General features: G+C 31.9%; 1 protein-coding gene across 1 annotated transcript in view; it reads left to right on the top strand.

Moving 5' to 3' along the window:
• The first annotated feature begins 3,499 nt into the window (after window positions 1–3,499).
• Window positions 3,500–26,602, top strand: part of LOC108912178 — a 92,012-nt gene continuing 68,909 nt past the window's right edge. Inside the window, exons 1-2 of the mRNA XM_018717358.1 lie at window positions 3,500–3,515; window positions 3,729–3,791. Of these exons, the coding sequence (XP_018572874.1) occupies window positions 3,500–3,515; window positions 3,729–3,791 (79 nt within the window). The remainder of the gene's footprint in view (window positions 3,516–3,728; window positions 3,792–26,602) is intronic.

Here is a 26,602-nt window from a genome sequence, read left to right on the forward strand (position 1 = left end):
TTTTTTTAATCGCATATTCGTATTCTACTCGTTTTCCCCTATCTTTCCTTAAAATTAATGTATATTTGGATCTCAATATTTCAAAAGAACAGTGGTATACAAGAAGTGTGCTCTAAATAATAGTAGATTTTGCAAGAATTTGATTTCAACGTTTTATTTTCAACCGTGCCAATTGTCGTTAGAAAAGATCAACTTTTCATGAATATTTGTACAATCATATCATTTTTTGTAGTATTATTCGAGTCCCGTGTCATAAATCGACACACTTTTATTCAGAATATTATACCGTTTATGGTTCTCTCTAAAATTGATCTGAAATAGGACAATGACGTCAAAAATCTAAAATAAATTGCTCGTAATTATTTAATGAGCGCATTACATTTTAAAAACAATGAACCAAGAAACTCTCTTACTTAACTTTGTCACGACAATTGACAATCTCTTGATTTGACAGTTTTAGACAAAATCTGGAATAATAGAATTCATACTTTATTTGCATCTATTTTGTGTATATGTGTTGGAAAGTAGATATTACTTTTATCCATATAACGTTGATTAAAATATTTCAGTCAAAGCATATAATTTTCAAATTGAAGAAAACTGTATTAATAATAGAAACTTTCTACTTTGGTTGTTGGCTTTTATAATAACACTTATAACTTTTTGTAATTGTCTTGTAATCCTGGTAATAAGGTCACCATATTGAAGGTTATGTTTTGGATTATCGTCACTTTCCCGAACATGATCTCTAAAAATTAACAGATCAACTTCAAGTGATGGAGATGAGCTTGACCAATCACGAAAATGTAGATCCCAAGAAGATCAATCACTAGGTAAGTTCGGTATTAACATCTAGACGCTCCAGATGTGTTTTGTTCTTTTCTAATTGTGGGAGATGAAAAGACAAAGAGATATATCTAGAGCATCTAGATGTCAATACCGAACTTGCCTACTATTAAGTAATCATTAGGAGACTGTCATACTAAGGAAAACGATATCTTCTATTTTCTGTGACCAAATTTTATTGCTCATAATAAAAATATTATATTAAATCGTTTTTTATTATTAACTTTCTATTATTTTACCTTTATTTCTGATTCTGATTCTAATTAATCCACCTTCTAAAAAAAAGTTCTTAACATACTTATCCACGTCTTTGTTTCAGTAACAAGAATTCAGAGTCTCCATCCTGTATAAAATTATCTTCGAAGATACGCCTTTGCGTCTACGTCAAAATCTGTTCAGTTAACTGAAAATTAATTACTAATCCGTCATAAACTTTCTCACTGTCTGCGCAAATTTTTTTCAACTACGCCCCTGGCTTCACCCACGGAACAGTTAACCGCACCCGCGCCCAATCTGGGTGTTATTTAATTTGACGAGAGGCTGTAGTTTAATGAATAGCGGTCTTTGTTATATCCAGGGTCAATAGTTGGAATTATTCCCTGCGATATTGTCGAATTCCGGATTCATTCCGTGGTTTCGCAGACAGAGACAGGAGCCGGAAACTTTTTGGCGAGTACGTGCTAAAATTTTGCTCCGATTCAATGAGTCCTGCCCCAGGTGGAATTTTTCTTTGGTTGGAATTTGCTTTATGCGTGCTGATGACATATTTTCTGATGCGGGATAAATACCTTTGGCTTTTCGAAACACACTGACCTCCAATTTGTTAATATGCGTATGTTTCAAATAAAATACTTATTGCAACCATCTGCATATTTCTAAATGAATTATTCAACAACAAAAAAAAATTTGAGAGATGTTTCTCAAGTTTTTTAGATATTGAGTAATAGTCATGGAAAGGGTCTAGCCGTATTTCCATGGCGAAACTGCCTCCAATAGGAACCTATATCGTAACCTATATGTTATATTGTAGAGGGCGCTAATAGTAGTTGGTCGAGTAGATATTAGCTCTATATCTTAGTTAATTTAGGAGCTATTTGAAAAAAAGTGTCAATAGACGACTTTTTTTCAAAGCAATATATCTTAGTTAATTTCAAAGCTAAGAAAATAAATTTAAATGGCAGCGTTATGGTATACTTTACAGTTTATTTTATAGCAGTTCCTATGGGCCTAAATAAAAAAAAGGCAAATAAAATCGATTTCTATCAGATCTCTTTGAAAAAAATATGCAATTTTTGTCCATGTCTTGCCTAGCAGCATGCCTAGTTTTATTATAATCCAAGAGGTGCAATATGTCGAAAATAAAATTAAAGTGTTACGACTACAATGTTATATTATATTTTTAGAAAAATTGCGTATTGACAGCTCATAAAAAGTATATCAACGCTTGGTGGTGTCAACTAGCCTATTACAATGTTTTTTTGATCAACTTTTATAGTGATGAATCGAATTTAATTCAGTTTGAGTTAAGATAAAGAATTCTTAATACCATACTTGTTACAGTTTTATAAATAGAATTAATATATCTACACATTTTTTTATGGATTTTTTTTTGTCCTCTAGTCTCTACTAGACCCGTTTGCAATCGCTAATATTTGAAGAAGAAGCTCATTGAACAATAATCTCAGTGTTGTGGTTTGCAGTAAACGAGGTAGAGTTTTGAAAATCAACTATACAAGTGGGAAGTGTTTTATTTTATTTAAAGTATATTTGTACAAAGAAATACCGATTTTTGTCTTCAAATTTATTGTTAGTAATTTGTGTATATTATGTTTTCAGCTGTTAGCTTTCTAAATTAATAACTTTTAGTATTTATGAGATTGAGTGTGTACAGGCTCTCTTTCGCTCCGTTAATTTTTGAGATACGAAAAAAACGTTACAAATCAAAGTTGTTTTTAAAAAATTTCTGATGTACACACCATAAAAATTGTAATATTTCAGAGATATGGGCCTAAGTTAAACGCAAAATGCTATAGATCTTTAAACTGTTGGAAAGATCGCCAAAATATATTCTCAAAAATACATTGATACCATATTTCAAGATATTAAGTATTTTATTATATTTTTACATAGCAGCCTCCGAAGAATATTAACAAAAATATGATATTTCAATTAAATAATTAGCATCAAAATGAAGGAGAAATTATTTGCAACTTGAAATTATGATACAGCGCCAATTTACTTAAAATACGGAAAAATAGGGCAGAAATAGTTTATTTTTATTTAATTTGCCCTAAATAAAAAAAATAAAAAATATGTAATCCCTTACAACTTTTTCTTCAGAACATATTTTTAGACATTTATACCAAAATGTTAAAAAAAAGTTAAAAAGAACCGTATTAAGCAAAGCAAGTAAAGCTTTCGATTTGCCAACAAAGTAAAATATTTACGTTGGGTTTCATTGCAACTAACTCCAGTATATTTTAGATTAACACATAAAGTGACTAACTACTACTATTGGCCGCTCTTGGCACTACCAAATAGTAGTATAAAAACAGATGTAACAGCATTGCCTATGTAAATGTAGTTAATGAAAGGTCCTAATTTTGAGGTTCCCAACAAAGATTATTATTATTATTATTCCCCCACTTCAACAATGATTTTAAGGAATTGTAATAAAACTTGAAAATGAGTGTTATCAGCTTATAAGCTGATATACCATTTTATAGTTTCCTTAGGGAATAATAATTACATTAATTTTTATAACTAGCCTTAACACATTTTTATATTTTGATGTATTATTAATGAAACAAGAATGAACAAAAATTTTCGATTTTGTTGCAAGAAGTTGACCCTTTTAACATATATATTTTCTTTTGTTTCAGGTAAGAAACTCTACTCAGTGTGGTTCTACAAACTATCTAAATACCAGTTACCTATTGATGTTGGTATGTAGCAATATTCCTATATTTTTAAAATGAAAACCAACAATTATTTTGCTTGAACATGGTGGTAAATCTCACTAGTGGTCACCATCTATAAAACGCAGTTTAATTAAATGAAAATCAAATTATATTCGCAGTGCAGGAAGATAAGATATTTTCAATCATTACAGAGCCACACAAAAAAAGGAGTCTGTACTTTTCATGCGACATATGTTATCAGTAGTATTTTTGCCTCCTGATTACGAATCCGGTGTCAGAATTGAGCTATCACATCACAGGAATTTCCTAACTTCAAAAAAACAGGTCAAAATAACAAAAATCCACGAAAAAGTGCTAGGAAAAATACAAAAAAAAATTATTTCCATATTCAAACTGTCGAACGTGAATCCGCAGTCAGAATTGATGATTCTTTTTCAAATCTCAAAAAAAAACGGGTCAATTAAGGTCAGATATTGCAAAATTCAAGTTGGCGGATCCAAGATGGCCGGCCAAATTTTCAAAAATAACTGATTCGCGCCAAATTCCAAATTTTATTTTGTAATAATTTTGTTTACTTTATAATCCAATCATGTTTGAATCTTCTTTTTTTTCGGCTATATCTTGTGCTTTTTTCTGTAAAAGATCTATTCACGGGTTTTCTGCCTAATCCCATTACATAGGTAATTGATTAAATTTTTAAAAACAAAGTTTGTAAATCTGATCTCGGATTCGTGATCAGTGACCCAGTAAACCTCTGTATAACAAAGAGTGACCACAAAAATCGCCCGCCTTTTTCACAATTCGCAGAGAACTAAATAAAATAGATAAAAATATGTTTTTGGTCTCAAATTACTCGTCGTAAAAAATTAAGATGAGCATAGCTTTTAGTTTTTTGAAAATTTTCAAAAATCACTCCTATTTAGAGGTTGAAAAGACGCCCAAAATGAAGAATTGAATATTACCAATAAATATACAAACCAATAGTATGTGAATTTTTCTATCGAATGATCCTTGATACAAAGAAAGATTTATTCTCATGACTGAAATGGAAAATCCACCCTTAAGCGCGCTCATGGGGGTGGAATCATCCCCAAAAATAGAGATTATCAGAAATAATTGTAAAAATTCAAAAAAAATATACCTATTAAGATAATTCACATGCTAATAGTTTTTATATCAATTGGTAATATTCAAATTCATTTTTCTCATTTTTTTCAACCCCTAAGTAAGGTGATTTTTAAAATTTTCAAAATACTAAAAGCTATGCTCGTTTCAGTTTTTTACGACAATTTGCGACCAAAAACATTTTTTTATGTATTTTTTTTTAATTCTCTGCGAATTGTGAAAAAACGGGCGAAAATTACAGTTTTTTTGCAGTCATTTTTAGGCGCGAATGTGTTATTTTTTGAAAATTTGGTGGGCCGACATCTTGAATTTAGCAAAATTGATCTCGAATTCATGATCAGCGACCTCGAAGAGCCCCTTATACCAAATTTGGCACGAATCTGTCATTTTTTGAAAATTTGGTCGCCCATCTTGGATCCGCCATCTTGACTTTTGCAAAATTGACCTCGGATCCGTGATCAGCGACCCCAAAAACCCCCGTATACCAAATTTGGCGCGAATCTGTTATTTTTGGAAAATTCTTGACATCTGACCTGTATTTTTGAGGTTAGAAATGGAACCATCAATTCTGACCGCGAATTCAAGTTCGGCGGGGTCTTATCCATATAAATGAACATTTGACTATAGAAAAAAAAAATTGTATTTTCCCCAACACTTTTTCGTAAATTTTTGCTATTTTTTTGCTACCTGTGTTTTTAGGTTAGGATATTCCTGTGATGTGATAGCTCAATTCTGACACGGGATTCGTGATCAGGAGGCAAAAATACTTCGAATAACATATGTCGCATGAAAAGTACAGACAACTTTTTTTTGTGTGGCTGTGATTTTTCATAAGCGCATTTTTATACATGTTGATCCAAAAAGTTAAATGACAAATTTTCGTGTTGTTAGTTAAATAAATATATTTTCCGGGATAACAATGTGTCTCATTCGAAACTTTAATGAAAAACAGAGCCGTCGGGGCACCCGTTGAAATAAAACTAATTCATACGACTTAATGCGGATATAAAATGCGACATTATGTTTAATCAAGCCCTCGTTAATGACTGAAAGCTGAACTAATTTTAGTTCGGAACAGCCATTCAGCTGCTTTATATTCAGGATGAAGTAGGCACCGGCTTATTTACGGCGCACCGTCACCTGAAAATTCTGCATACTAAATAGATCCACGGGCCGGCAGACGAATTATCAGTGGCGTAACAGTCGGGGGGGCGGTACAAGCGAAGGTAACAATTAGCTGGACGTTATAATTAAATCCCGTTGATAACTTTATGGAATTATGTTAAACTTATTAAACTATGTACATACATACAGGATGATTCAGAACTTACCCAAAAAAAACAATTTTGGACTACAGGGGACTCTTACAAATACAATTTTGTAAAGAAAAAATGGCCGCAAAGTGTGATAAAAACGGACAAAAACTTTCGCAAGGAAAGAAATAAATATAATTTTATAACCTATTTTATATCAGCAAATTCAATTGCTTTTGCTGTTATCATTATTATTAATTAATGAAATTAATTTGTGGTTTTAAATAATAAAATAATTTGACATACATTTTATCCACCTATGTGTAAACACATTTAGGCCCGTCTTATTCAGTTTATACGAACTCATACAAATGTTATCTTTCTTCACCATAACACAAATGCTTCACCATAATACAAGTGTTTTCTTGCTTCACCATAAACTAAAACAATGTCCATCAACTCCGAGTTGCTATGTACGCAAACCATTTTTGACACTAACTACTAAAAAACTACTGTAAACACCACAGATAACAGGTAAACACTATCGCAACGACGATTGTAAAATCAGATTGCGAATGACGCTAGAGACTACAGTTGTCCAGCAATGTTAACTGTACTACAACAATTTTTTTCTCGGAAACTATAAGAATTGTACAAAAATTGTTTTTACGATATTGAGTCCATTTCTCACACTACATCTATTCCCAAATTTTTTTGGATAAGTTGTGAATCACCTGTATATATAATATGTAAAAATTTTCTACAATTGTTGTTTCGGCACAAAATTGTAAACATGCGCATTTTGCTTCACTTCAAAAACGATCTAATTATTTTTAGAGTTATATTCATTCATTTCATATTATCAAGTTTTGATATATCTGAAGATATGCACAGTAAAAGTTCGTTAATTTATAAGAAAATTTGATGTATTCATCTAATTAAAATTAAATGTTGCCATAATGAGAGTTTAACAAATGTACACAACTCCCAAATTCCGCTGTAAAAGGAATAGTCTACGTTCTCCTCTAGGAGAGCTACAAGCTTCCACCTACTACCAATATTCACATAGCATTCGAGTAATTGGTTTCATTTTAGAAAAGCGTGTTTATAATTTAATGCAATTTAGCTTTCGCTCCGGTTCTGCCGTCTGCATTTTCTTCGAAATTAGGATTTCGTGAAAAGCTTCAAATAGCAAATTGTGCTTTTATTCAATAACCGACGGAATTATTTCGACAAATGGGGAGGAAACATTGAAAACGTCAATTTAATATAGTGATAAAATTACGTTGATAGATTCACGCCGGAATTTCCTATACGTGGAGAACTCCGTATGGAAATTGTATTGGCGCTCGTACCTTTTCCAAAGCCTTTCACATTCCCCACGTCTATTATTGTACCTCTTTGTGCTGTTTCCTTTTTTTGCAACTTTGAAGGAAGGTGCTTCCAATGATTGTTCTAAAATTCCTAGTGATAATGAAAACCTATAATTTGAAACAGCTCCATAGTAATTGTGTAGGTAGATCAAAATATATTAAATATATGGATTTATTTAAAATATTTTAATAATTATATTATCATTGCATGTGGCAATACTAAATGATACTAATTATTTTTAAATAATAATAATTGAATAATTCAAATATCGATACTAAAATAATAAAAGTAAACAATACATAGAAATTAAAAAGTTATATTTTATACAGATAGTAACATAAATGTACTACAGAGAGAAATACTGATATCAAATTATCTCTCAAAATATCGTATAATAAATTACTATCAACTAACAGTTTGATTTTAAAAAAGGAAGGTCCATCGAAAATGCAATTGTTCACCCAACAAGTAATAGTTACAATAATCTATCTGAAAGTCCACTTTAGGTATATTTTTAGATCTAGGCCAAGACCTTCGAAACAGTTGACCATAAGATGATGATACATTATAGTGGACCTTGGTTTTAGGGGTGCTCCCTGAATCTCCTAAAAACTTACCTAGAGGGACCAGTTTAGTATGTAAAAATTGGAAACAATGTTTACTGACTTAAGTGTCGACTTTGGGGTTCCCCAAGATATAATATTGGGACCTATCTTGTTTTCCATATATATTGACCGGTTATTAAAATTAAATAGTGCTGGAAGTACAGGTATATCCTTGTTCGCCGACGACATAGTAATTCTATATATAGCTGATTAATGGAAAATGTTAAGGAGGTCATTGAGAAAGATTTAATATTCATAAAAAATTTTAGTTTGCTCAAATTTTGAAAAAGCAAATTATATTGCGTTTAATTGCAGTGAAAGTAAAACACCTTACTTTAATAATTTAACATGGTATCTAAATTCAAAGATTAAAACAACTCATCAAATAAACATCACCAAATATCTTAATGTTGCATTTGGCCGATTTTGAAGGTGGGATGAATATTACATTTTTAAACAAGAAAGTGAGATATATCCTATTCAAATAAAAAAATTGAACTCTATGCATCTTTGATTCAAAGAGTTTGAAAATAGTTAATTTTCCTGTAATATATTCTTTATTGCAATATAGGATTATTTTGGGTGAGGAGCCTCATACAAAATCATTTAAATCAGGTAGAAATTATACAAAAAATATTTATTAAAATCATGTATAATAAAGAAAGTACTTGCCCAAGTGATTGGTTATATAAAGAAAGCCAGTTAATCGTGCCTCAAAAATTTAGACGTACAAAAAATAAACTAAATATAATAAGTCATACTTAGACTTAATACGAGAGTTAAAAAAATTATGAAAATAAAAACTAAACTAACTAAAAGAACAGTTGGGCAAAAGTTGTTCATTTGTCCTGCGCCATATATACTTATACACTAACCCCTAAATCTCTAACGTTATACGAAGTGAATCAGAGCATTACAAAAAATAATTAAAGACACTACACCTACAAAACATTTTGAAAACCTAAATAATTTAGAAGTTATATGAAATTTATACCTACAGTTGAATTCAGTTCAAACCATGAGTAATTTTTTTGGTTATTTGACTCCATACAATTTCTAAATACATAACTTATTTTCCATTTTTGGTATTTTTTGACAGACTTTATTTTCTTTATGAATAATCACAGGCCAACAAAAAAAAAAGTTATGTGAACTTTACATACGGCATATGATTTCCTGTGTATTTTTGTGTCCTGAGCACGAATCCATAGTCTGTTTTGCTCCATCACCCTTCAGTTTTCCGTAAATCGCAGAATACCTTCAGAAAATCGCTAAAAATCTTCAGTAAAAAGGAGAAATTTAGGAAGTGACGAGATCTTGACATGCGACACATGTTTTTCGACGTAATTTTCCATCCTGAATCCGATTCCGATGTCAGAATTACTCCATAACCGTCTAGTCTTAAAAAAATCGCTGAAAATCTTCAGAAAAAAAGCGGATTTTGAGAAGTGACGAGATCTTGACATGCGGCATATGGTTTCCCGTATATTTATGTCTCCTGAACACGAATCCATGGTGTGTTTTGCTCCATCACCCTTCAGTTTTCCGTAAATCGCTGGATACCTTCAGAAAATCGCTAAAAATCTTCAGTAAAATGGAGAAATTTAGGAAGTGACGAGAGCTTAACATGAGACACATGTTTTTCGACGTAATTTTTCATCCTGAATCCGATTCCTATGTCAGAATTACTCCATAACCGTCTAGTCTTAAGAAAATCGCTGAAAATCTTCAGAAAAAAAGCGGATTTTGAGAAGTGACGAGATCTTGTCATACGTCATATGTTTTCGGACGTATTGTTACTCTTTGAATCCAATATCAGATTTGTTCCATCATCGTTTAGTCTTCAAAAAATCGATGAAGATCTAGAAAATGACAAATTTGTAGAAGTAACGAGATCTTCATATATGACTCATGATTTTCGATGTATTTTCGTCTTCTGTTAATTAAATATTTGCAATCTTCAGCAAAGTATGAAAGTGAATAAGGATAAGAATAAAAATAAAGATTTTATGTCATTTGTATCTTCTTTCGGATGGTCATTGATTTTTCCGGCGTTCCACTACCTCATCAAACCCTGAATATCTGGGTTCTATGCACTATCCGGGAATGTTTGTGTTCACGAGTCTGCTTTGAGGGTTTGCTCCAGAGCATTTCATACGTATTCTATTCGGCATCCTCGTGTTGTCCAACAAATGCCAACTTCTGTGCGATATTCTGGCCGAATACGATGCACCAGATTCTTCAAATAGCCAAGATAGAATTGTGCTTTAACGGTTTGACCGGGTATATCTAACCCTTCGTGGACAAACGTAAAAGCAAATCAACATTGCCTTAACTTTTGATTTCTCCAAACGAGATTTTTTAAATTTTGGCTCGACTGGCGCCTTTCACTCTGCACTTTGGCACTTGATCATATTGAAAAAACCACATTGCATCACCAGTCACAATGTTATAAAGGAAGTTTTTCTTCTTTTTGACTTCTTTGATTATGTCCTTCAAATGTTGAATTCTGAGCAATTTTTGGTCGTCAGTCAACTTATGCGGACACTTTTCGGTAGTCCAAGTGTTCGGCCAAAATGTGATACATTGATGTTTTTGAGATATTCAATTCCGATTTCATAAATATCGATGATGATTTTGATGGCATCTGCGCTGATCACGGATTTCGGTTGACCAACATATTGCTCATGATTTATGTCCTTATTAAACCGAGTATACCAACTCTGCCACGGGATAAACAATCATGACCATAAACTTGGTTTATCAATTCGGCAAAACTTAATATTAGTTCGATACTCAGTTTTGTACTGACGACACAAACATACGGTCACTTTAAACGCAATAACTCCGCTTCTATTTGTCCAAATGATGAAATTTTGACAGTACATCAGTGAGGATTTACCTTTCCGACGCATGTAATTACCAATATATGACCTCACCAAAAATACCTATTTTTAAAAAGTCCTGATTACTTTGGATCTCGACTTTTATATTAGTATTATGCCCATCATTAAAGGAAACACAACACCATAATGGGTGTTTTTTATTTCAGCGTCCACACTTTCTACAGTCTCTTATTTTAGTTTCACACAAATTCTCAAAGCCATCAAGTTTTTGATGAACTAATTTTTTAACAGACCAGACCTTCAGTACACACTTCTATACAGGGTGTCTCATAATTAGCTGCCAACCCTGAACAGGCCGATTCTATGATCAAAACTAAGTAAAACAGTTCATATGAACATGGGTCCGGAAATGCTTCCTAAGGGCACAGGGACCCATTGAAGAGGGAGGAATGGAAATCATTTTTTTGCAATATCTCTCAATCGCGTTGTGATAAATGAATGAAATTTGGTATACACAGCTAAATTTTGATGAGCAATTTGATGGACTAATCCATTTATTTCCACAAGGTCCATTGGGGTGGGTACGGGGGGGCCCTTGGTACTTTGCGTGTGTAACTTTTTCATCTTTGACTTTTTAACAAATTGGACAGCAAATTCCGTTTTCCCGAACTGTTTTACGTTAAAAAGGTACTCTTGTTTCAAATCGTTATCTTTAACGGTTTCTGAGAAAATCGCTCTTGAATTAATCCCACTTTGGTCAATTTCATAGTAATTTAAACAAAAAATAATAATAATAATTTAATACGTAATCAGTAATACACATTATTGATGTAGAACAATTATGATATGATGATTTGTTTATGGCTTTTGCGATGGTAATGCTGCGCGGCAGAACGCGAGTACGGCAGAAGGTTTCCAAACAGAAGGCTGACATCAAGGAGGACATTCCTCACTGTATTCCGCAATTTAGCTGCAACCGTCACTTTTCGAAGGGATCATAAGATGGAAACTTAATTTTGATAACAGACAACAAGCTATTTTAAAAACTGTTCAAAAAACCCTCCACCTTCTCTGATACAAAGTCTTGCCCTACGTGTAACACTTCTCGAAGCTATTAAGATGCTAAAACGGTTTTGACGAATTTCATTGGCTGCATCATTGATACGCTGCAGCAATTCCTCACGGGTATCGACTTCGGTGGCGTAAACTTTTTGATTTAGATATCCCCAGAAAAAGAAGTCCAGCGGGGTTAGGTCGGGAGAACGCGGCGGCCAAGCTACCGGTCCGTGCCTCCCTATCCACCGTCCAGCGAAATTTTCGTTTAGGAAATTTAGAACATTGCGACCACTATGTGCCGGGGCTCCATCGTGTTGAAAAAACATGTTACGTCGTAAATTTAGAGGCAGATCATCGAGAATTTGGGGAAGATTTTCTTGAAGTAAGTTTAAATAAAGATTTGAATTGAGACGTTGTGGAATTTCAATAGGTCCAATCAGAGTGTCGTGAATTATTCCCGCCCATAAATTTATGGAAAACCGTTGCTGGAAGTTTGTTCTCCGAACAACATGTGGGTTCTCTTCTTCCCAATAATGAGAATTATGAAAATTTAATTTTCCATTTCGGGTAAAAGTAGCTTCGTCACACCACAAAATTTTGGAAGCTTGCTCGTTGTCCAGCGACAAAATCCAGCGACAAAATTGCATACGTGGCGCAAAATCTTCTGGTATCAAGCCATGTACACGTCGATAGTGATAGGCATGTAGACCTTGTCGCTTTAATATTCTTCCAACCTGAAATGTTAGTAGCACATCTAATCAATTCTGTTAAGGAAATCTTTAAGATATGTAGTACCGTTGGCCGAGGAACATTTATTTGCCTTGAAATGTTCCGTATGCTAGTCGTAGGATCTTGTTCAATAGCGTCAAGGACCTCCGCTTCCCTATTAATCCTGGGACGTCCTTGACCCGGTGCCTTTCGAAAAGTGGCGGTTGCAGCTAAGTTGCGGAATACCGTAGGGAATGTCCTCCTTGATGGCAGCCTTCGGTTTGGAAACCTTCTCCCGTACTCGCGTTCTGCCGCTGCAGCATTACCATCGCAAAAGCCATAAATAAATATCATATCAACTAACTCTTGTCCCGTAAACTCTTCCATTTTTTTCGCTTAGAACTATTAAATTGGCAATCGGGTTGACAATACTTTGACATAAGAATACCTTGATAATTTTGTTTAAATTACTATGAAATTGACCAAAGTGGGATTAATTCAAGAGCGATTTTCTCAGAAACCGTTAAATATAACGATTTGAAACAAGAGTACCTTTTTAACGTAAAACAGTTCGGGAAAACGGAATTTGCTGTCCAATTTGTTAAAAAGTCAAAGATGAAAAAGTTACACACGCAAAGTACCAAGGGCCCCCCCGTACCCACCCCAATGGACCTTGTGGAAATAAATGGATTAGTTCATAAAATTGCTCATCAAAATTTAACTGTGTATACCAAATTTCATTCATTTATCACAACGCGATTGAGAAATATTGCAAACAAATTATTTCCATTCCTCCCTCTTCAATGGGTCCCTGTGCCCTTAGGAAGCATTTACGGACCCATGTTCATATGAATTATTTAATTAGTTTTGATCATAGAATCGGCCTGTTCAGGGTTGGCAGCTAATTATGAGACACCCTCTATTTATTTTTCGCTTTACCCAAAGCAAGATTTACGACCATCACGGAACATTCGATAAACCTAGGTAACACATATCGTATCTCCCTAAATCCTATGTATGTTTAGCTGAACCTTCTAAACAAGAAACGATAAGAAGCCAAATAAATTCTGTCCCCAAAGGCAATTAGATCGCCGGAAGATATGCAACGGTCACATTCTCTTCTCTTCCAGCGGCCATTCCGAAATAGATCTATAATTTCTTAGGAAAACAGTCCTTAGAGGTAAAGCGTAGCGTATCCACGTTCCTATTTCGTTCCACATTATAATAAATAATAATGTATTAGCTCCGCATCGACATATGCAATAAATATTTCAGTTCTGCTTTAGTGCATTTCGACAAGATACTTCCACGTGGACCCGAACAAAACTGGAATGATTAATTTGTTTTGATCCAGTGCACGCAGGACACACATTATATTAGAAAGCACTTTTTGGTCTGAAATAAATTGGAGCGAAGACTTAAAATAACTTTACCGCATAAATCATTTCGTTTTGTTTACCTTTAATAATTTCGTGTAATGCTTTCGGTGGTATTTATGAAGAGGATCCAATTTTATTCGTTACGAGGACTTGTACGTATTTCTGTTTGAGATAGAGTCGATTGAAGTGCTATAAATTATACAGTGTGTTCCCGGATGGGGTACTGCACTCTTGTAAACTTTTTTACTCTTTTCTGATTCAACCCCGTACTTAAGCATTTCTTGAGTACTCGAACAACTTTATTAAATACAGTTTTTAACGAAAACAAAAATTAAAGGCAATTTGCTTAGGGAAAATTTCACATTTTGAAATTGGGCGCCCTGAATATTTGATTACTGCCCATTTCTTCCCAAGATAAGCAAAACTTTTTATCACGAATAACTTTTTCTCGAATAATCAACAATAAAAAAGTTTCCAAACAAAAGAAAAAAAACATTTACAAACATAAAGGAAAAGAACTAACCTAGCAAAGGTATTCGGACATTGAACTGGTCAATTTTTTTACACTCTTTTATTTCGTATGGCAAATGATTAAATATCTTGGGTCCTAAGTAATTTGGCCCTTTACCTGCAATTAATAATTTTGTGAAAGGTATTTGATTATTTTGTGGGGTATCCCTATTCAAACAAAATTTATCTACATTTTTAAAAACATACATCGACATTTCAAATATAAATAACGATGCCACAGTTAAAATTTTATGTTCCCTGAAGGTAGAAGGTAGGTCTACATGACTCCAAGTTGCCGAGTCCAACAATAATACTAAATATGCGTTTTTGGAAAATAAATACAGACTTCGCCGAAGTTGAGTCACCCCAAAAACCAATACCATATCGCAATCGACTATCAATTTGGGCATAATATAAATTAATTAATTGCTGCCTTTCTAAGATTTTCTAAACAGAAAACAATTAGATGACATAGTTGAAACAAGCATATTACAAATGAGTTGTTGAATTAAGTTTCTCATCAAGATATGTGCCCAAAGAGTTAGCACTCGTCTTACAGTTGCCCATGTCACAACTATTTACAGAAAGTGTCAGATCATCGCAATTCCTTTGTGCAATACGAAACCTTACTATATGGGTTTTGTCAACATTAAAATATAAAACATGTTCATAAAACCATCTACATAACAGTTCCAGAATTCTATTTATGTTTGCACTCCGATCATCAATATTTTTATTTGAAAACAACAAAGCCAAGTCATCAGCATACATGGTGAAAAACGTATCATTTAAAACTGACTCCACTGAATTGACGTACAAAATAAAAAGTATAGGGCCAAGAACTGATCCCTGTGGCACCCCCATTTCCACAAGTAATTTGTTGGAATTTATTCTATTAACATACTTTGAATTTACATTATCAATAGATACATACTGTTGACGATGTTTTACAAAATCAGACACCCATTGCAACGGTTGCCCTCTTATGCCATAATCCTGCAACTTATCTAGCAACACATCATGACTGATGCAGCAGAATGCCCTGCTGAGGTCACAACATATTCCAGCAGGACACTCACCTGCATTAAAGTATTGCAGCACCTCATTACAGAATGAGTGTGTTGCAGTTGTTGTAGATAACCGCGGCGAAAACCAAATTGCTTATCATTTATGATCTGAAATCGATCCAAAAAAGGCATTTAACGCAAACAAAGGCATACTCGAAAATTTTTGACATTCCACATACTACTACGGTTCTAGGCCGGTAATTATCTAGTGAATAGGGATCATTTTTTTTTAATACAGGGTTACTTTAGCTAGCTTTAAGGTTTGAGGAAAGTTGCCACTAATAAAAGACAAATTCACTAAGAATGTAAGGGGTTGTATAGTTAAATTAAGAACTCGTTTAATTAAAAACATTGGGATGTCATCTGAACCCGATGATTTTTTATTTTTCAGTTTATTTTTAAGTATTGAAAGCAGTTCATCATCGGTAAAAGGTTCCAAGAACAACGAATCTCTTGGTCTTGATATGCCTTTATTTGGGAAGTTTAACGTAACACTACTCATATTACAGTTAGAGGAAATTTTATTTATGATTTCCTTGGGTGTATTTATAAAATATTCATTAAACNTTATTTTTAAGTAGTGAAAGCAGTTCATCATCGGTAAAAGTTTCCAAGAACAACGAATCTCTTGGTATTGATATGCCTTTATTTGGGAAGTTTAACGTAACACTACTCATATTACAGTTAAAGGACATTTTATTTAGTTTAGTTTAGTTTATTTATTTTGCATATAGACATTAATACATGTATAGCAATAGTCAATATAATGATACAGTAAAACTGTACACTATTATTACAAATAATAAAAAAAAATTGTAAATATAAAAAGATTAAACACAAAAACAATTCAAAAAACATCCACTACTTGAATAAAAACATTTAGCAGTTAAAGGTCATAAAATTAAAAAACCTTACAATTTAAAATATTCTGGAAGAGAATAGTAACACCTATCGATCAAAAATATGTTTAAAAACATGCAAGTTTTTACAAGTCTTAATATTTTCCGGAAGAGAATTATACATTTTTAAGCCAATGTGGTCAGGAGATCTTGAAGCAATCGATAATCTTGCAAATGACAAATGGAAGTGGTGCCCAATTCTAGTATTAGCAGAGTGAATATCACGATTCAGCATAAACTTATTTTTGTTTTTATAAACATATACACACAATTCCAAAATATATAACAACGTAACAGTTAAAATATTGAGCTCAACAAATATGATATAAACTTAACAACTGTTGTCTCGTTAAGACATCTCTAAGATTATTTATGATTTTCTTGGGTGTATTTATAAAATATTCATTAAACATAGAGGCAACTTCACACGGGTTATCAATAACTCTGTCGTTTATTTTTACCGATATGCAGTGTGGGCAAAAGGGTTCCAGACTTGTAACGTAACAAGCAATACACTACCTCGACATAAAATACTGTTACAGAATAATTGTTTAGCTTGTTTGAAAATAATCCATAACTTACACCACTGTATAAAAAACAATTATCGAATTGGTAATTTGGCGAGGGTGTTCCAAATCCAACCTGAACACCCTGTACATGACTTGATATACATGAGTATTTAAATCATGACAGAAAAACGACAACAAAGATGTTAAAACATTCTAAATTAATTGCGCGCACCGTTTTCAAATAAATAACCCTGTGTTTTACATGGAAATTTTTCGGCGTTTCCTTATTTTTCCTTGGGAAGCCGTCACGTTACCCCGCGATATCTCCAAAAAACAAAATATTTTCAGGGCAACGGATCAAGCCTGCTATAATCCTTATCGATAGTGGCACATCCGTGAGGGCGCTGCTAGCGCGTCTTTGATGGCGGGCCCTGGCTGCGAATCCTCCCGGTATTATGATAATCCAGAATAACAAGGTCCCGAAGGCGGCGCTGGAATAAATGACACTTAGAGCGCCGGCTTTTGTTTCATTGCTGGAACCCCGCGCGTTTTAACATTGCCGCGATTGGACGCGGTAGTTTTACTTGTCGAAATTTCTCAAAGTTCCAGATAAATTGTCGAGATTCGGGAATGGGGTTGCAGGAAAAATGCGTTGCGGTATGGGATGGCAAATAGGCGGATACATTATCCTTGAAATCCCATCTAGAGACAAGTAGAGTCATTTTCAGGGGATGTAGTGCCCCTTCAATTGGATTTTAGAGTTTTTATCTTTCCGGATTTGAACAGCAAAGCTACACTTAAAGCAGTATAATTAAATTTTTATATTTTTTAATTTAAATTACTTTTTCAAAGGTATTAGCAGCTACTCTATGGGCTTACCCCAAATATTATTGGATTCACCACGCTAATACTCATTAGACAGTTAGTAAAAAAATAATTATCCAAAACAAAATGAAATAAAAAAAATAATTAGTAGAAAAACACATACCTGATATGTTTTAGTCAAATAGAAGATGCGGTAGAGAAATAAAAGTAGGCTTTGGCGTTTGTGTGTGAAATCGTCTATTTTGTTGTACTGAAACATCCCAAATATTATGTAGAATAAGAATCCGAGTTTGCCTATTCCAAAAAATTATTGCTAAAAATCAGGGGAACAACAAACATACAACAAGAACGAAAAATGACAATAACGTTTTTCGACATATTTTTCCCTGTAACATTGAAAGTAAGCCCTAAATCAAAAAAAGTCATTCTTTATTTTTTGTTTATTTAACGATTTTCTATAAATTACAACTACGATTCAAAAAGGTTGAATTTTGTATTAACAATGGGCGAAAAATAGCAGAAAATCATATGTATTGTTATAATTCCTTGAGATATTGAAATTTTTCTTACCTTAATTTTCTTATTCTGCTTAACTTATTCTTCTTTGTATTTTACTTACTTCTTTCTTGTCTGGGCGCCAGCTCACATGAGCATATAATCGTACTTTAATTCAAATTTTTATTCACTATGTTTAGAGAAAGTTTTTATTTGAAAACAAATTAATCTAAAATATTATTAAATTTTAATCTAACATGAGTTATCTCACCTCAGGGTAAGGTTCTGAAATGATTAGTAAACTAGTTTTAAAATATTACACTGATTGATGAATTTAGATATTTAATTTTCAGAAGACAAAGACAAAAATTGAAATTGAATTTGAATTTTAATTGACTAGTTATTCTATTTATTTAAAAAAATCTAATTCACTTAATGACTTGAATTCACTGTATTTCAAATTAAACACTTAATTTTAATATTAATAATATCCATTCTTCGATTAATAAAAATTTTCTTAAACTATACCTACGCCATGTCCTACTCTAACTTAATTAAATAACAAAATCCAATTATTTGGTTTTAAATATTAAATCTACTACAACTCTGTTTATATTCGGTCCTTCTCTTGTCATCTGTCATGCAATTCCTTGTTATTTGTCTTCTTCCTAATATTTCTTTATTACTACTCCCTGGTCGGTTACTTTAATTAAGTGTGGGCGTACTCGATATTGGTTATTGCTCTATAACATTTAACTTGTTTCCTTATTGGCTTACTTTGATTTCTCTTGGCCTTAATCTTCAATTGATTTAGTTTTTGTGATTATGTTTTCTTCTATTCCTTCTCATATATATGGTTTTTTTTACTAACTATACTTGTTTCTTTATGGTTATTAAATTATCTTCCTTTTTAAAATTCAAAATATAATTTCTGCAACTTTTGCTGTTATCCCAATTTTATTATTTTTTTCTTAGTTACCTCCCTCTTTTCATTTCATATCCCACTATTTCTTTTAAATCACTTTCTAATTCTAGTAGTCCAAATTTTAATTACCAATCACATTTTTAATTTCGAATATACTTTATTATATTATATTTCTTTAATTTTTTTTGTAATTCCTTTTTTACAAAAATTTTAATTGATCATGTACTAATTTTACTTGGTTTGTCTTTCCTTTCTCAATTTCCATCATTTACTGTACCTACTCCTATTGGTCATACTTATTCAACTTATAATTTTTTTCTCTTAAGGTCAATTTTTATAATTTTATTTTCCCAAATTTTCCTTTCCCTTTGATATTTTTTAAATCTTCCGCTCTATGCATTCTATTACAGTACTATATTTGGAGCAATTTTTGAAAATAAGTAAATATTTATAAATATTGATGAAAATTTCTTGATTTTTCTTTCATTAAGCTTTTATCTGCCGAAAATGTACTAAACGGATATTGAAAGTACTTGTAGTTAGCTATTAAAGCATTTTTTTTCTCGACTTTATGATTACGTAAGCTATAAATTATTATTAACTTTACGCTTCATTATCTCTGAATCTACACAGTAGAATGCTGTCGTATTTGGCTAAAAAGCAAGGGGTTACGACGTAGTCTTTATGTGTAAGAGATTTTGTCGATTTCATAGAAAATTCCCTGGACAATAAATAATTGTTTATAGAGTAAAATGTTGAAAAATTAAAAAAAATCTAATTAGTTATGAAAGTGTAAAAATAGGTATATTTAGTATTGATCGTTGTTTATTATGACAATAAGTATCTCTAAAAAATTCGTGCCATTTCTAAACCTTAATTTAAATTCAAGGTATGCGATAAACTTTTTGAAATTTTCTTAATTAACAATCCTGTCAATCGAAAACCGCGCTATCGATCGCTACAAAATTTTTAGGGTAGTATTGACATATATTTTACTATTTGTTCACAAAGTTTCAAAAATATTTTAAATATTTACTTATTTTAAAAATTGCTCCAAATATACATGTGATTTTCTACTATTTTTCGCCCATTGTTAATGCAAAATTCAACTTTTTTTGATTCGCAGTTGTTGTAACTATAGAAAATTATCAAATAAACAAAATATTAAGAATATTTGATTTATTCTATATAATATTTTAGATTTGTCTGTACAACAAAATAGACGACTTCAAATACAAACGCCTCGAATGCTGTACCGCCTGGACTAGTTTTCTATTTGTTCGTTCAATTTTCCTTTACTGGCGCCTAACCATCAGTTCTGAGTCATCTTCTTGTTCAGATTTGGGTGGATTATTGATATCTATTTAAAAGAGCATATTTACAAGTAATATTTAAAAAATTGCGGCGTATTCAAAGTATAGTTAGCAGCAGATTATAAGTATATGTAAATTCGTACAATTGAAAGTTGCGTGTAATGTAACTTGTTTAATTTAGACGATTTGAAACCGTTTTCTATTTAAATATCCCAGTTTTACCCTTGAAGGTCTATCCCAACTAGTGGAAACTACATTCGAACTGTTTTTCGTCCCGGAGAGCGGTGTTTAATTACTATCTTCCCGTAGCGTCACAACTTTATTCAAATGTGACTCGATTAAGTCATTTGCGAAATACATTATTCATTCGATACCGCCTTTATTTTTGCCGTAAATTATTTAAATCCAATTAGTTCGAAATCACTCCAGCCAGACCTCATTTTATGTGGGACACGTTTTACGTTTTGAGGCAACTAATTTATTCATAATAGCGGTATTTAGCCGGTACCCCGACATCGGAATTGTATGAAATAAGATTATAATGTTTCCCTAGGATCAGGAACATCTGCTCGCATTACTTTTCATTATCCCCGAAATTAGCAATTAAAATAATTGGGAAATCGACGACGTGCGATTACGTTTTAGTGTTGGGATTTTTTAATTAAAAAAGGGACCGGGAGAAAACTGTCTAGTGCCGATATTGCACGGCATCATAATTTTATTAAGGTTTTGAAACTTAAAGTGCGTCTTTAAGTAGAAGAATAATTATGAAAGTTATATAGCATTGTACGGGAAAGTTTGCGCGTTAAAAAAAAAGTAAAATTGTGGATATATTTAGTCAACAAAGTCTTTTTAAGGTTTATACTCGTAGTATAATTAAATAAGCCTTTAAATCGAAATTTTGGTCAACTTGCCTGAATTTTTGATATGAGTTAGTTTGAGGAATGTTATAACAATAAGTGACAGTAATTTTTTGTTCAACTCTCGGCCAAAGATAAAACAGGGGTTTTTCAAGATAACTCAAAACGGGTAAGGGCTAGAAAAATAAGTTAAGTTGTAAAGCATATAATTCTACATAAAAATGGCCTCTTGACTTTTTCTTGTATTATTAAAATTAACAGAGTTAGGGAGGCTAGAAGTTAAGGGAAGATTTAAGAAAATTAAAAAAATCATAAGCAGAAAAATGAATGAATTTTGTAATTTTTTTTTCGATCTACTTTAAAAAATGTAACCTTTCTTTTCAGAGAAATAGATATATTTTTTAATTTTTAATAAGAAAGTTATAACAATTTCAAATTTGTTATTCACCCCCCTAAACAGAGATTTTAACGAAAACCTCGAAACAGGTCAATTTAATTTTGTCAATTTGTTTACATAAATCAAATTTTTAATTCTTTTTGAGTAAATATGATTTTTTTATAAATAAAAAATAGAGGTTTTTCTGAATTAAAAAATAAGGGTAGCAACCTCCAAACACGGAATCACTTGCGAAATATTTGTTTTTTATCATAAGTAATTGCCATTTTGTTTCATTTCAAAATGTGGATTAGAACCCCAGAAATTTTGAAAAAACTATTTTGGGGGGCGAACTTTGAGAGTGTATTTCACCCCGTAAATATGTTTTTCCCGCCGATAAAAAATACGTGTCTCTTTACATTTTTTAGAGTAGATTGAAAAAAAAAATTACAAAATTCGTTCGTTTTTCTGTTCATTATGATTTTTTTAAATTTCTGAAAACTTCCCTTAACTTCTAGCCTCCCCAACACTGTTAATTTTAATAGTACAAGAAAAAGTCAAGATGCCATTTTTATATAGAATTGTATGCTTTACAACTTTCATAACAAACTTTTTTTTCTAGCCTTTGCCCCTTTTGAGTTATCTTGAAAAACTCCTTTGTTTTATCTTTTTTCACCCTTGGCCGGGGGTTGAACAAAAAATTACTGTCACTTATTGTTATAATATACCTCAAACTAACTCATATCAAAAATTCAGTCAAGTTGACCAAAATTTCGATTTAAAGGCTTATTTAATTGGACTATTAGCTTAATTAAAAATATAACTCTACCATTACTTTAAGGCACATGATTCAAATGAAATTTTTTTCCGTATATCTTCTTCATCCGTTTGTTACAGAAAATGCGTAGGTACATAAATAAGTCGCAGCAAACCATTGATTACCAATTGCATCTTCATAATCAGTTCAAAATTTCTCTTTTTAAATTAATACCAGTTATGACTAGAATTGCAGGAAAAATAGTAATGAAGACTTTACAAATCAATCTTCGGTTAGATTGTCAATAATTCTGACTAAATTTCGCTAATATTCAAAAAGTAACAATGCAATCCATTAATATAACAAAAATACAGGAATAATTCACATATGTATGCTTATTTAGCAAAAAAATTGTAATATAAATGCAAAGTAGATGTTATAAATAAATTTTGTAACATCGAAATTTTCAACAAATATACTTATTTTTGTATATAATAATAATATGCTAAGAAAAATGTTAAACATAATTTTTAATTCAACAAAATGAGAAGAAAACGCAACAAAATTTGTTTACAAAAAAGTAATCACGAATAAGATATAATGATATCATAAGACCATATATAAGATATTTACAAACTTGAAGAATGTTTAAGGAAAGTGAATAGATCCAGGTGTGGAAATACGATTGGCAGCAACAATTTTTGTAAATAGGAGTTACCACAATAACAGGAAAAAGAAAACATTTTTGGAATCCCTGACTCCATGATTAGCTACCTCTGTTTGCAAATCCTTACAGAAATAATCGTTGTCTATAAATATATGCAGGTAACTCACAATTTAATTACGACTGTACATGTTACCACCATGACCATTAATTCATTGTTATGGTTTTGATGAGCAATTGGGGTATATTTATTTGTACTTATTAACATACAACTCACACGCTCACTCGCACAAGCACTCATAAACACTTAAACTGTCTATTCACAAACATAAAACACGATTAATAGTAAAATTTTAGAAAAGCAAATATCTTCCTTAAACAATAAAAAATACAAATTTCCATAATGAAAATAAAAATAGAATTAATGGCAATATAAAATTTAACTAGCAAATTTTCTGTTTACTCACAAAACGGCACGTAAAAGAATCCGACGTGCTATCTATGGCTACAACAATTTACTCCCTTTTTTGTAGGGGACGATTCCAGGGGTTCTCAATAAGTTTTAAGAATTTTTATTTTCATTGATTTTAAGCAATGTTTTGTAGTTATTGTTATTAAAAATAGTAACTATTAATACATTCTACTTTTTATTAAAAAAAATCTTCATCAAGTTTCAAAACATTCTGTATATAAGACAGATGGTGACAGGCAGAAGGTGGAGATGATGGTGACTAGTATGGGCATAAAATCTCATGTTTCTCGTTAGCTTGTCGCAATAGTTGCTTTAGGATAGTCTTCAAGATAGATTGACAGACATTACATTCGTCATTACACTGTTTTTTCTTTCTTCATCCAATGGTACATTTAATTTTATTCAAACTCAAAGAATCTGCCAATCCAAATGTTTTGAGGGGAATTCTTGCTTATTCCATCTCTTTCAACGTTTTTGGATGCATCCTGTGATTCATTATTCATCATTCGGCCGCCTAATTTTAAATATCTAATGTCTCCATCATTTTTCCAGTAAAGTTCCAACATTTGATGTCTGTAATAGATAATAATATACATATAAGTATGTAGTATATGAACTGCCACCATTGATTGGGAATATGATTTATGATTAAAAGCAGTGGACAATTTACTCACTCGAGAAAGAATGGAATTTTCTTTCCTTGTTGCAAAATATGCTATTTTTTAAATCATAGATCTGCCTGAAAAGTTACTTTACTGATACACTCATATTCAAAGATTAAATATTCTTATTTGAGTTTGGAATACGTTATATATGGGAACAAAACAGGGAAAGCAAATTTTTGTGTACATTTACAAATTTACGTTATTGTCGAAAAACGATATAAATGCTAAAAAGGAGCACCCCGAAAATCAATAAATCAGAGTATATGACATCTGACAGATTTAGTCAATTTGCGTTCCACCGCAAGGAAACGGAACCCACCTATAAAATCACTACGCGGGATGGCTTATTTCACTACCTCATTTTTTACCGGAATAAACACCATCTGTAAAACTCGCCCCCGATAACTTTTATTGCGCAATCGTTGCCGGAATAAAAAAATCAATTCCGCGACATTTCCTTGATAAAGATTTATACGCCGATCTGGTGTGGTATGATTTAAAATCTGCGGAAGCTCGCGTCTGTCTATATAAAGTTATATTTTCGCTTTCACGCTATGGCTTTCTCGAAAAGGTCGGATCGTCTAGGAACGGGTCATTTTCGTCCCTAGTTTATCGGCCATGAAACCTTCACGCCGCTCAACGACTGAAAGACAAGACAAGTTATTCGATGACTTTGATATCCGCATTTACATGCGTTTCTATTCCTGAGAAACAGAAATGTGTAGACATTCAAATCATTAATAATATAACTTAGTGCCGGCAGTTTATGCATTGCTTTTGTTGTTCATTGCCGGTTTAGATTAAAATGGCGATGGAAATAAAAAAATGAGGTCTATAATCTCTAATTGTTTTGAAATCCTTTCTAGTGTACTTCAGGGTTCAATTTTAGGCCCCTTACTTTTTATAATTTACACTACTTGTATTTTAAAATCAGTTTATTCCAATTTCTTCGAATTTTTTTTATAAAGTTACAGCAACATGAAGATTGAAACGTGGAATATGTCAGTATAAAATTAAAAATATAAAAAAAATAAAAAAAAAACATGTTTATATCTATCAGATTATGGAGAAAATATATACATATTTTACGTAAATGTGTGCAACATTTCGAGATCTTTTATGGCGAAATAATTTTATATAAAAAATAATAGGTATATTTTAATTTTTTATTTCGCAAATTACGTTTGAAATTTTTTTGGCATGAAAGTGTATGTAATGGAATTGTAATGGTTAATATTTTCCACATTCATGGGTTTAATTTAATAACCATGTTGACCAAAAATGGTTAAAAATAAAGTAAAAAGTCTAGATCTTTTTAATGATTTATTTTTTTATATTTCAATGCTCTTTTTAGGTTTAAGCTTGAATAAGACAATGTTGTGTGGAATCTGAAATACAATATTTCCAGTGAAACCTTGAAGATGTTCAAAGGCACCTTTTAAAATTACTATTATTTCGACAGGATGGAATTTATCGAAAGGTTTAAAACATCCAACGTTGAACAATGTAGAAATAACACTATAATGTTTCTTTATAAAATTTTGTATGGAATTTTATTGTTCTGAATTTTTATTTTTAATGCATTTTCAAGTACATAATCAGGAAGTTGCTGTTACCTAGAGCTAAGACAAATATTAAAATTTCTACCATTGCATCTGATGTGTTCCACTTACAGTGTAGGAAAGTACCGATGGTCTATCAGAAGTTACGTGAGAGCGATAAAGTAAGCCATAGAAATCCATGTGATAGACAAGGATGGCTATAATGAAGGCGTCTAATAGTCAACGCCACAAGAAGTGGATCTTATTTGTGGAAGGGCGAAATGGGCGTTGACTATTANAATCTCTAATTGTTTTGAAATCCTTTCTAGTGTACTTCAGGGTTCAATTTTAGGCCCCTTACTTTTTATAATTTACACTACTTGTATTTTAAAATCAGTTTATTCCAATTTTTTCTAATTTTTTTATAAAGTTACAGCAACATGAAGATTGAAACGTGGAATATGTCAGTATAAAATTAAAAATATAAAAAAAATAAAAAAAAAACATGTTTATATCTATCAGATTATGGAGAAAATATATACATATTTTACGTAAATGTGTGCAACATTTCGAGATCTTTTATGGCGAAATAATTTTATATAAAAAATAAT

This window comes from Anoplophora glabripennis, unplaced genomic scaffold, assembly GCF_000390285.2.
Source record: "Anoplophora glabripennis isolate ALB-LARVAE unplaced genomic scaffold, Agla_2.0 scaffold581, whole genome shotgun sequence".
NCBI classification, from domain to species: Eukaryota; Metazoa; Arthropoda; class Insecta; order Coleoptera; family Cerambycidae; genus Anoplophora; species Anoplophora glabripennis.